At 40.0% G+C, this 12,184-nt stretch overlaps 1 protein-coding gene across 4 annotated transcripts in view; it reads left to right on the top strand.

The window, feature by feature from the left end:
* Window positions 1–12,184, top strand: part of Robo1 (roundabout guidance receptor 1) — a 399,556-nt gene that overhangs the window by 310,273 nt on the left and 77,099 nt on the right. For all 4 annotated transcript variants that reach the window (XM_052158079.1, XM_052158077.1, XM_052158080.1 and 1 more), the window contains exons 9-12: window positions 6,413–6,618; window positions 8,179–8,260; window positions 8,399–8,567; window positions 8,740–8,906. In XM_052158079.1, coding sequence (XP_052014039.1) covers window positions 6,413–6,618; window positions 8,179–8,260; window positions 8,399–8,567; window positions 8,740–8,906 — 624 coding nt within the window. The remainder of the gene's footprint in view (window positions 1–6,412; window positions 6,619–8,178; window positions 8,261–8,398; window positions 8,568–8,739; window positions 8,907–12,184) is intronic.

Here is a 12,184-nt window from a genome sequence, read left to right as displayed (position 1 = left end):
GCACGATGATGCACAGTCTCTTTTCTGTTCAGCAGGTCTGCTTGCTTTGCCTCAGATAGACTTGGTGATTGCAGCTTAAAGTCCTAAAGGCTGGGGCCAGTCTTCATCTTTGAATTTCTTACTTCGGTTCTGCTAAACTGGCCAAAAAGAAAATCACATAAGAATATATACCCTACTCAGGGCTGGGAAGATGGCTCAACTATAAAGAGCACTGGCTGCTCTTCCAGAGGTCCTGAGTTCAATCCCCAGCAGCCATGTGGTGGTCCACAAGCATGTATAATGGGGTCTAATGCATGCAGAGGTAGATGCAGATAGAGTACTCATATACATATAATAAGTAAATGAATCTCTTTGAATAAAGACTAAATACTCAAAGTTGTAAAGATTTTTTATTTTGATTCTTCATAATCTGAAATCATCCACTCAGAAATTATTTATATCCCGTCTATATCTCAATTTATTCAGTATTTTCTTTAATATCTCTCAGTAATGTCTATTGTTTTCAGAATATAAATTTTTGTATATGCTTTCTAGTTATACCTGATTTTTTTTGGATGTGTCTGTATGTGAATTTAAATTTTTCATTATTGAAAGTTTTGAAGTGCTTATCTATGTAGTTAAATTTTTGTGTATTAACTTTTCATCAAGTCACCTTGATAAATTCCTTTATTTTTATAATGTTTTTATGTAAATTATTCTGAAATTTTATGCCCAAAATCTAGCAACTGAAAATAAAAGGTCTTACTCCTTTATACAGAGAATATATATATTATATATATGATAATATACATGTTTTATTTATAAATGAAAAAATATAAATTACATACCCCTTCCCTTCCTTTCTCATCCTCATTGTCTGTGCAATGACTAGAACTGTATCTGTGGACATAATCTTCTTTATTCTGCCTTTGAAGGAAGGCATCCAAATTTTCCAGGTTGAGTTGGATTTTTTTAGCTAACACTGAGTTTGGCAGCTTTCTTGGGATGATTTTAAGAAGAGGAGCCTGGATGTTCCAGGATGTTTAGTATCCTTTAGTGTGCTATACAGTACACACTTGACCCTCTGACTGACGTTCTGAATATCACAATACCACTCTGCTTACATGCTTTTCCATCCGTGCTGTTCCTGTGTCTTCCCTTGTTGCATATTTATACTCTCTTGAATGTCATGTTTTACAGGGAGTTTGCCCTAACCCATCAAATATGAGTCCTATGCCTCCAACCCTGCCATCTGTACATGCGTTTATTCCATAATTCCATACGTTTCATCCTAAATCTTGTGTTCCTTTGTTATTCATTACAATCCAAGTTTCATTTAATTTGAGCCCTTTTCTGTTTAATCCACTCAATATTTGCCTAGAATCCACCCCAGATTTAATGTGGTAGATGCTTAGTAGATATTGTTGAGTATCAGGAAGAAAAAGAAGAAAAAGAAACAGCTAGTTCCTAGGGAGGATACAAAACCAGGATTGTCTCTGTCATAAAACTTCAGTATCTTATCCTTGCCTATGACACATCCTATGCATTACACTGACAATGTGTTTGTGATACATGCTGTGCATTATAGCCATTAGATCATAATCGTGAGGACCACCATAGAAAGTGGAGTTCTAAAAATTGTTCATACACTTTTAATTGCAACTTTGTATGACTATCTATAAAATAAGATAAACAAGACTGCTGAACTTTTTCCAAATATCTCTATTCTCATAATTAAAAGTGAAGATTTTTTTTTTTAGGCCAAGGAAATGGCTCACTCCATAAACTGTCTGCTGTATAAGGCTGTCTACTGTATGAGTCTGGGTTTGGATCCCCAAACCCCCATAAAACGTCCATTCAGGGCAGGGCTCTGTGAGCTCAGAACTAGGCAGGCCAGTTTCCAGTCTTGCCAATAAGTGAGTTACAGATTCACAAGAGACCCTGCCTCAAAAAAACGTGCAGAACAACAACATAAGATACCCAAAGTAGAGCTCTGGCCTGCACAGTGCAAACACACACACACACACACACACACACACTCACACACACACACACACACACACACATGGACTTGTCCTTCATGGACTTGTCCTTCACAGCTATGGCCGTAATCATAGCGAATCCTGCCAATGTCAATATTTTTATAATACCAAGCCTGTTGACCTGTTGGCTTGTAGACAGAGTATGTTCTCCATATTATTTGATTTATCTTTTTGACCTTCTGTATTGCTGGCAAACATGATAAAGGGATAAGCAGAGTAAAGCAACAGGCAGGAGGGGAGTAGCAGCCGTCTGTGGTGTGCAACCTGTGCCTGAGGTTCATCTCTACTGACATTGGACAAAGCATGTGTGCACTTATTTGTGCTTACTACTATATTATAAGAAAAATAAACATTATCAAACAACAGCAGTATCTAAAACCACTCACAAACGTCTCTGATAAGTCTGGTACGCAGTAAACGATACTCTTCACCAGCTCTTTTTTTATTTAGACAGGTCGTTTGTCTTTAAAGTTTCAATCCCTGATTCCTAAAAGCATTATTCATAATACTGTGTAATCAAAATCTTCCATTTTCCATAGACAGCTTTTTAAAGCCCTTGAAAGTAGATGACGATTGAGATATTTACCTCGATGTCCCTTGATGTGTATATATGTACATTTGCCACACGTGAACCATTCCGTAACTCTAGCTCTCACTGAAAATCCACATAACTCACTTCATTACACATTTCCAATTCTTGCACTCTCTGTTCTACTGCCTGATATTTCTTTTGCGTAATTGCAGTGTCAGGTATTAGACACTGATTTGAAATCTGTCTTACAATCTATAAATTTTGGTTTTCCCTATCAATGGGCCATATTTGTTGATATAAACAAAAGCATTTCATTAGATTTTATTACCCATTGATGAATACACTGAGGTTTTGTTTTCTGTGCCTAGAAGTGTGAAGATGCTTTAATGAAGTCTTATCTTTCTAGCTCTGTTTTACATATTAGCTTTAGTATAGTACTTGTGACTGTCTGGCCTTTGGCAGTTCCCTAAGCTCATTCATGACTGCTATTTCATCTCAGGATCCACTGAGTGCCCCTGAGCTGGTTTGAACAAGTATCAGTGCCCTTGTCCTATAGATTTAAAAATGTGGAGAAATTGGGAGTGATGGCTCAGTGGATAAAACATCCCTACAAATGTGAGGACCAGAATTTGGATCCTCAGAAGCCATGTAAAAGCCCCCCGCTATCCCAGCACTCAGAAGGCAGTAACATGGGATCCCTCGGGGAGGGAGGATACCTAGACTAGCTTGTATTGTGATGCTCCTGATGGTGTAAGACATTTTGACCCAATAATATCATGACGATCACTGAGGGAAGAGACCAGCACATGCACAGATGGACACAAGGACACACACCATACATGTACACAAGAGCAAACAACACAAGGACACACAGCACACATAGGCATGAGCAAACTGCACAAAAAAGTGGGAATTAAAAATCATAAAGGACTAATCAAAAAGCACATGGCAGACGATGACAGTGTCTTTTTATTGCTTTGTTTTTGCCTCCTACCCAGTAGAAATGGTGCAGACATAACTGACAGCAAGAGAAACCATCAGTAAACTGGGCTGGGGAGACTTGGGGCTGTACATCCGATACCTTATAAAGCAACTCTAGGTGATCAGATCTAAATTACAACAGACAGCTGACATTTGATGACTTCTATATATAGCAAGACCACCAAATGTCAGCCATCTTAGCACTAGACGTAATGATAATCAATTGGAGTGAAGCCCTCTGGTACTAATTCAATTAATGTCTGGAAGTATGTATTCATTCTGATAATCAGTGGAGCACAGGTGGTCTTATAAATGCCCAGTGAATTTACCAGAAAGGATCTGCAATTCAGTTTTAGCAAGCCTCCATATATAATATCGAGAGGATGTTTAAAAGCCTGAGTAAAGGAACTGTTGGCTTCCTTTTCCCTCCAGTGTGGTATCTAAAACACTGCTGCCAAGCTTAAAAAAAATCAGCCTTCTCATTTCCTCGCTCTGCTGGCAAACTTCACACCAGTAAAGATGGCAAGGAGGGGAACTGAAAGCGTGGGGCGCAGACGCATAGCCGCTGATTCCACATAATTGCTTTCTTTTTATGGGAATGCATAAAACTAATAATTATTGCATGATAAATGAGGAACAAATTGAAGTGTGACTCCAGCTTGTGAAAATCTTTGGTGCATAAAACTTTGAACATGACACATCCAGATTCGCAAATTAATGCATCCAAAATTTAGTTCCGCTGGCAGCCAGACTCCTTCAGCCAGACAACTTGTTAGAATTCTCTCTCATATATTTGCATCTTTTTTTTCTTTTTTTAAACTCTGAGATCCAGAATTTTAAAGCTTAATAATTGAAAACAATTTCCTGAAATTAAACAAACAACTTGAATTCATTTTAAAGAAATCTAAGTATGTGAAGTATGCTAAGCTAAGCTGTCCCTATCAGAAGATGGGAATGTTTTTTTCTAATTTTGTTCTTCCTCTATATTTGTGTTAGAATCTCACTAAAATAGTGATTTTAAGACATAACAGTTTTCAGGTGTTTTATATTTTATAATTTTATTTAATTAAAATAAAATTTTTCTTTAGTCCTTTTTCAATAGGTATAAGTTAGTATTAAAAACAGTCTCTGCTATGTGGTTGTGCCTTTAATCCCAGCACTTGTGAGGCAAAGACAGGTGGAGCTCAGGTTTGAGGCCAGCCTGGTCAATATGGTGAGTGCCAAGGCAGCCATGGCGACACAGAGAAACCCTGCCTTGAAAGATAGGTAGATAGATAGATAGATAGATAGATAGATAGATAGATAGATAGATGGGATTTATCAATGGAAGATTGATAGCTAGGTAGATAGATAGATAGATAGATAGATAGATAGATAGATAGATAGACAGACATAGATACATAGGATTTTCTGTGTATACAGATGTTTTTTGTGCCTTGTCTTTCACTCTGTCATAGCTTATCTTTTTATTTACCTATTTGGTAAATCAAAAAGAAAAAAATCATGGAGTTATATGGATGGGGAGATGGGGTGGGTCTAGGAGAAGAAGAAGGGTAAATTGTAAGCTAAATATATTGTACAGAAAAAAAGTATATTTTCAAGTAAAAGAAAACAAACAATATTGACTGGATGCATTTGCCACGTGTGTTTATTCTAATATGGGACAGTGGAGGGTGCCAAGCCTGGATGTCAACCTCACTTGACTGGGTTAGCCTACCAGCAATACGATATTGGGTAACTTCCCAGTGACCCACATATATATTTTTAACCCACATATATATTTCAGTAGAAAAATTTATTCCAACATTCTAGACATTGTTCAGTGGTTAAAGGGCTTGCATCCCAAGTGTGGAGAATGGAGTGTATGTGCCTACAACCAATGTCAAAGCTGGGTGGGTGAGGTGTTGAGACTGTCATCCAATCGGATGATCGGAGCATTCAGGAGATCGGAGGCGATTCCTGGGAAGCCCGCTGTCTGGACTGGCCAAACCTAAAATCCACGCTTCAGGAAGACACCGCTTCATAAATAAAGCAGGGAGCAATATTCCAGCACCCAACCTCAACCTCTGGACTCTGCACTCACATGCATGGTCATGCAGGCCCGCTCACCCACGTGCATGCTCTCACATACACCCCACACACATGTCGATACACATGCACAAAAAATACAAATATCCCAAACACATGGGCGAGCATGTGTGCACACACACAAACACACACACACCATCCCAAAAGTAGAAAGAAGAGAAAGAAAGGAAAGAACAAGGGAAGGAGGGAAGGCAGGCAGGTAGCAGACCATTTTGAGATAAAAAGATGGCAAGTTCAGTTCTATTTATTTATAAATGAAAGTACAGTGCACCTTTTAAAATTCCAAATTGTCAAGCATTCTGCATGGCGGCTTCATTTCAGGTGGTGATGGTGGGTGCTAGCGACAAAACAGTTATGAAATCAAGTTGACCTTGGTTCATTCATTACAATCTGTCTCCCACATTTCTATGAGACAAATGTGTTAAACGGTTCTGTTTCTAGGGCTTCATCGTGTTCACAGTATTCTTTTCTCGTCATTATAAGCCTTCTTCACCAGCCACCGCCTTTATTCAATTTCTGAACACTTAGATCAGTCCCTAGATAATACAGCGTAGCGTGCTCAGACCTAGTTGGTCATTTGAAAGGCGTACGTTGTATCTCATTTTAATATTCCTAATCAGTGCATCATGTAAATGCATTCTGAATAATGCATGTCTCCGCTTTAATTACTTGTTTAATTATCTTTAGGTTCTTTTTTTTTTTTCAAAGCCTACAGCAATGGCTGTTGCTCAGACGATTAGAAAATTGCTTCCAGTTGCAGAAATCTATTTCCTGTTGTTTCTTTTGGCAGTGATAGCAGACCGGCCTCCCCCAGTCATCCGACAAGGTCCTGTGAATCAGACTGTAGCAGTGGATGGGACTTTAATCCTCAGCTGTGTGGCCACGGGCAGTCCAGCACCCACAATTCTGTGGAGGAAGGATGGAGTCCTTGTTTCAACCCAAGATTCTCGGATCAAACAGCTGGAGAGTGGCATGCTGCAGATCCGCTACGCTAAGGTAACTTGCAAAGACATCATTGGACTTCCTGTCCCGGATCCACTTTATTTTTATAGACATTGACTAGCATTGAAATACCGTCTCCTAGATGAAATAGTAAATAAAAATACTAATACATTTTAATGGGATGCATTGTTTTGTTCAGACATACCACTGACCCTGTTTGAGATGATTGGACTCATAACTTAGCTTATGGCAAATAATTTAAGGTTTTATGGAGAAGGAAGAAAATGCTATGGGAGGCATATTGAAGGAAAGTGGTTGGGGACCTGAGAGAAGGAGTGTGTGTGTGTGTGTGTGTGTGTGTCTGTATATATACGTGTGTGTGTGTCTGTCTGTATGCATGCATACATGTGTGTGTGTCTGTATGCATGCATACGTGTGTGTGTGTGTGTGTGTGTGTGAGAGAGAGAGAGAGAGAGAGAGAGAGAGAGAGAGAGATAATACAGGCATTTTGTAAGTAACCAGCAAGGTAAATTTTGTAGTATTGTTTTATGCACAGTGGACTTGAGCAGTCTTTCTGTTGTAACTATTTGGCCCAGCATTTGGCGATTACAGAATATCATACCCATGGATAACGCTTACATCCACTAACTCTGTGCACATTTCAAATCAGAACGCTACGTGATAAAAAGTCCACAGACTGGTGGAAACAAAAGTAGGGATTTACCATTCCGGGACATCTCCGAGCAGTTCCTTCAGGACTCTCTCACCTTGTTTTGCTTTTGATTTTCCTTTGCGGTCTTGTTCAGACAAGCTTTCAAGGCATGTGCAACAAGAGTCCTGGGCATCGAACTGCAGTGATTTCCATTGCCTGCACCAGGATCATGGGTGGCTTCTTTGGAGTTCTGAGTCAACATCGCAGTTGGTCTTGTGTGCCACAGGAGTTGCGGTGTCCTGCCTCTTTTATGGCAGCCGTTGCAACCTTGGTCTTGCCCCGGGCAGAGCCAGATGACAATGTTAGCTGAAGATAAGAGCTGTTGAGTTATCAGAAGGATGTGGCTTTAACGTGCTGTGCCCAGTTTTCGACTGAGCCAGAGTTTGCTTTTGGCCTCAGTTTTCAGAGGGGCGCGTCTTTTTCCATCAAGGATTTTGTTTTTACCTCTGAGACTGACAAGTTTTATAATGAGGAGGGGTGTGGAGTGGACAATTACAAGATACCATATAATTTGGTTTTCCTAATCTTTGATGCTAAACTTAGTCTATTAAATATCTATCTACCCATCCATCCATCCATCCATCCATCTATTTATCCATCTATCTACCCATCCATCTAACTATCTATCTATCTATCTATCTATCTATCTATCATCTATCTATCAATCTATCTAGCTTACACGGTTAGGATAACCATATAAAGGCTCTTTCTTTCTGTCTTCATGCAGTATTTTCCTTTCTGTTTCAAGAAAAAAAAATACATTCAATTACAGGGACATTTCTGGTTCTCAGATTTTAATGTAGTTATCTGCATTTGTGGGCTGTTGACAAACCTGTAATTGTTTTTCCAGTCCAGACAGGCCTTGATGACTCCAAATATTTCTTTTGCATGTGCTTTTGCAGCTGGGCGACACGGGTCGGTACACCTGCACCGCGTCGACCCCCAGTGGTGAGGCCACGTGGAGCGCTTACATCGAAGTCCAGGGTAAATCCGCACCTCTCCCCTTAAAGCTTTTTTAGGACAAACAAAGCCAATGCCCTGTTAATGATGTTAATGTGTTGCCTGTGTTCAGGTGCCAATTTTTGAATATATAAACGGTTTTCCTCCTTCCACTCTTGTTAGAATTTGGAGTTCCGGTTCAACCTCCGAGACCCACCGACCCCAATTTAATCCCCAGTGCCCCCTCAAAGCCCGAAGTTACTGATGTCAGCAAAAACACGGCCACCTTATCGTGGCAGCCAAACTTGAACTCAGGAGCAACACCAACGTCTTACATTTTAGAGGCCTTCAGGTAGGGTGAGAGGGCCAGAGAGGGGTTCTTGTGAGCTTTGGTTTTGTTTTGTTTTGTTTTGTTTTGTTTTGGTGTGTGTGTGTGTGTGTGTGTGTGTTGCTTTTTCTTCTTTCTTTTTGTCTTCTTTTTTCCCATCTAGTGTTCTTGTTCTAACAAATGTATCTATCCGTAGCCATGCATCTGGTAGCAGCTGGCAGACCGTGGCAGAAAATGTGAAAACAGAAACATTTGCCATCAAGGGACTCAAACCTAACGCAATTTACCTTTTCCTGGTGAGGGCAGCTAATGCGTATGGGATCAGTGATCCAAGCCAAATATCAGATCCAGTGAAGACACAAGGTAAATATTGATTGACTGAAACCTGAAACCCCTACTTGTCCCTAGATGTTATCATGATAGTGACCGTGATGTTTGTGTACCATGCTAAGGTAGCACATTTGCAAACTTAACTTTTTTTTTAACTGCACCACACAAACTGTGGTTTTTCTGAATTGAGAATATGAAGGCTGATAACACACAGAATTGCTCCTCCTAGGATTACAAATCCACTAAAAGTGTACCAGGATTCTCTTTGTATACTCTTTTCAATTTTATGAATTTTAAGTCAAGTACCTTAATCCTACCAGGGTTGTATTTAAAACTTAGTAAATTTATTGGGGCCAAAATTCAGTTCACATAACCTCCAGGATAATTTTTCAGAATTCCCACCCAAGTTAACTCACGTCATGTGAAAATCACCCAAAGGTAGACGACCATTGGAAACTTTCTCTTCTCCTCTCTGCATAATCAACATTCTGAAAGCCATGGAAGAAATGCTTTGGGTCTTTGGTCATTTTGTTCTCTCATTTTTATCTTGCATGGCATGATATGAAACTTTAAAGTGGAAAATACCACATATTTTCTTGAAAGCTGGGTGGAAATGAGCGATCAAAACCGGAACTATTTAAAGCCCACTACCACATGGAAATCAGAAAGGTTACTCACTGGGGTGTCCTTTTCAATAGATTTTCCTTTGCATCTTTTGTAGATTGACATTTTCATCTTTTGACAGATTACATTTCCTGTCTACCCTCTTACTCTTTCTATTATTTTAATATTCTCCTAGAAGGAAAATACTATTTTCGTATTCTCCTTGAAGGAAAAGTTATACCTACTGGAATCCATCTTTAACTTTTCTTTAAACCTATTATCATTATAATTAAAATACGTTTATTTTTATCTTAGGGAAAGCGATTCTAGAGGTGATTAGAAATGTACAGTTGTTTCCCCACACACAAGAGCATTAACTCCAAGTTAACCTTTCCAAAGAAAGAAGCGTGGACTAGTTATGAGAGAAAGAAATTACACACGAAGCACCTGAAAGATTTAAATGGCTTTCTTGTTGGTATAGGAGAGCAGAGGACAGCGTGTTATCACAAGGTCCTAGAGTCCATCTAAATAGTCGTTTGGGGAGGACCTTTTGCTTTTGAGATCAATCAGAGAGTAGAGTGGAGCACAGAACACGCCCAGGTCTGTTCCTTGTGTATTGAATCCAACACAGCTTGTATTTGCTAGAGTGAGTCACCCACTCAGGAGCCTTAATAGACTTGGAGCCTACCTTGCGGCACTGTGAGGTTTGCCGTATCAGATATGCATGTGTAAAGAATGTAGAAACTACAGCCGCTTCTAACTGAATTTAAACTTCCCCTACCCAAGTAGAAGTTTCTAGCTAGCTAGCCTCTCTCTCTATCCAGTGGAATCTACATGCAGGTGTTGATGACCTAGAACCTAATGCTACTCCTCCGTGCTCTTGGGAATGGCTTGCGGTCATCCTTATTTGTAAATGACAATGTTGTTCATATGTTTTATGAAGATCATTTTTTCCTTGTCTTTGGCCTAGAACAGCCTCCTTCATTTGCCTAGACAGTAAAATAGTTTAAGAAAATGAATCTGTGTCAACCAGGAGACTGACTAGAGAAATCTTCATACCATTTTGAAATAAAGGGTATTTTCCTGTCATCTCCTCAGTCTAGCCATGTGGTACTCAGTCCTAAATGTTATGTCTCCTTGAGTATGAAATGAAGCTAACTAAACTCACTTCCCTAGAGTTGACAAGGATTACTACTAATTATTAATAATGCATGCAAGATCTTTTTCTAAGTCATAGCAAACGGATTTCTCTCTGCGTCTAAACTAAGAATAAAGAGGATTCACAGAAAATTCAGCTATCATAACACTACGGAAAGTAACAAGTCAAGCCAGATGAGAGGATCAATTAAATATATTTTGACAGCTTGGAATGATGAGCCAGCACTAACAAGATTAAAATTAATAGAGCAAATTAAAAAATCTGGTACTTGAATTATGGCTTAAAAAAATTAGCTATAAAAGGCTGGAATGGGTGGGCTGGCTTAAGGAGGGGGTATCCGTCGGGGCTCAGTGAAGTGAGCCGACTCCAGTTGAAACCAACTCTAAGATCTGTCTGCGTTCACTGAATGGTGTGCTTGTTAAATGAACAAGGTTCATCCTTACTGGGATTTCCAGATCTATGTCAGAATCGAGTCATCTTTCCCCTGTATTTTGAACTGTTCAGATCACAAATTGTGTAATGCACTGGATGCGAACACTGCATTTGCAGGCTGACTCTTAAATTTTTCTTTTATTTTGGTTGGAACTGTACTGTGAATCAAACCCAGGGACTCAGAGTCACAAGGGAGTATCTCACCACCGGGCTCTACCGCGAGCCCTGACTCCTCGGTCTGCTAAGAGGAGACCAGTGACAATATCTGGTGAATGAATAGCTTTAAAAAAAATCAAACCTAATGAAAAAAATCAAGAATCTTGATAGGGCTAAGCCAGAACCAAAAATCACATAAAGACTATGCAATTCCTCCCCTACCATCTTATGTGACTGTGATGTAGAAGACAGGCCTCCCCTCACTTCGGACAACAGAAAAGGACCAGTCAGAAGTAACCAAGGCACAGTTCATTGTTTAGATCTTGGTCTGCCGTTGAGACACAGAATAATCTATGTCACAATAGTGGCACGGACATGGCCATGAATCTGGCAACATTTGGTTCTGCAAGGAATATGAGCTGTGCAGCTGTTGGATAGTGGTTGCGTGCATTTGGTCGGACTGCAATGCTATTCTGACTCCATAGGCCCGATCCTTGAACAATTCTTGAGCCTTAACTTTCAATGGAAATGAACACATGTATAGAATATGACACTGTGCACATAGGATTCATTAGAAAATATCAGTATGGGCCTGAGGAGAAATAGCAGTAGGAGTGTGCCGCTCAAGTTTGAGGGCCTGAGTCCAGTCCTTGGCCTCTGTGGGAAAACTCAGACATGCAGTAGAGTTCTTGCCTCGTATGCAGAAGGCCCTGGGCTGGGCTGACAGGAGGGTGCTATCTTCTCCAAGTCACAGTCTCCCTGGGAGAAGGCGCTCATACAGATACAATCTTTCTCTCTTCCTGTTCCTTCTGCTTCCCTCTCTCCTTGGAGTTGGTAGCTTAAGGCAGAGCCACAGTGGAGAGAACAGAGAGAAAAGAGACTGCTCCTGAGATGGCCGTGATTACAGCCCAGGGTTTTCTCTCCAGCGCTGTGTGCGTTGGTGGCAGTACAGGGCAATGGG

The sequence above is a fragment of the Apodemus sylvaticus genome, chromosome 15, assembly GCF_947179515.1.
Source record: "Apodemus sylvaticus chromosome 15, mApoSyl1.1, whole genome shotgun sequence".
NCBI classification, from domain to species: domain Eukaryota; kingdom Metazoa; phylum Chordata; class Mammalia; order Rodentia; family Muridae; genus Apodemus; species Apodemus sylvaticus.
The sequence above is the reverse complement of the archived record's forward strand: the minus strand, read 5'-3'. Positions and strand labels throughout refer to the sequence as shown.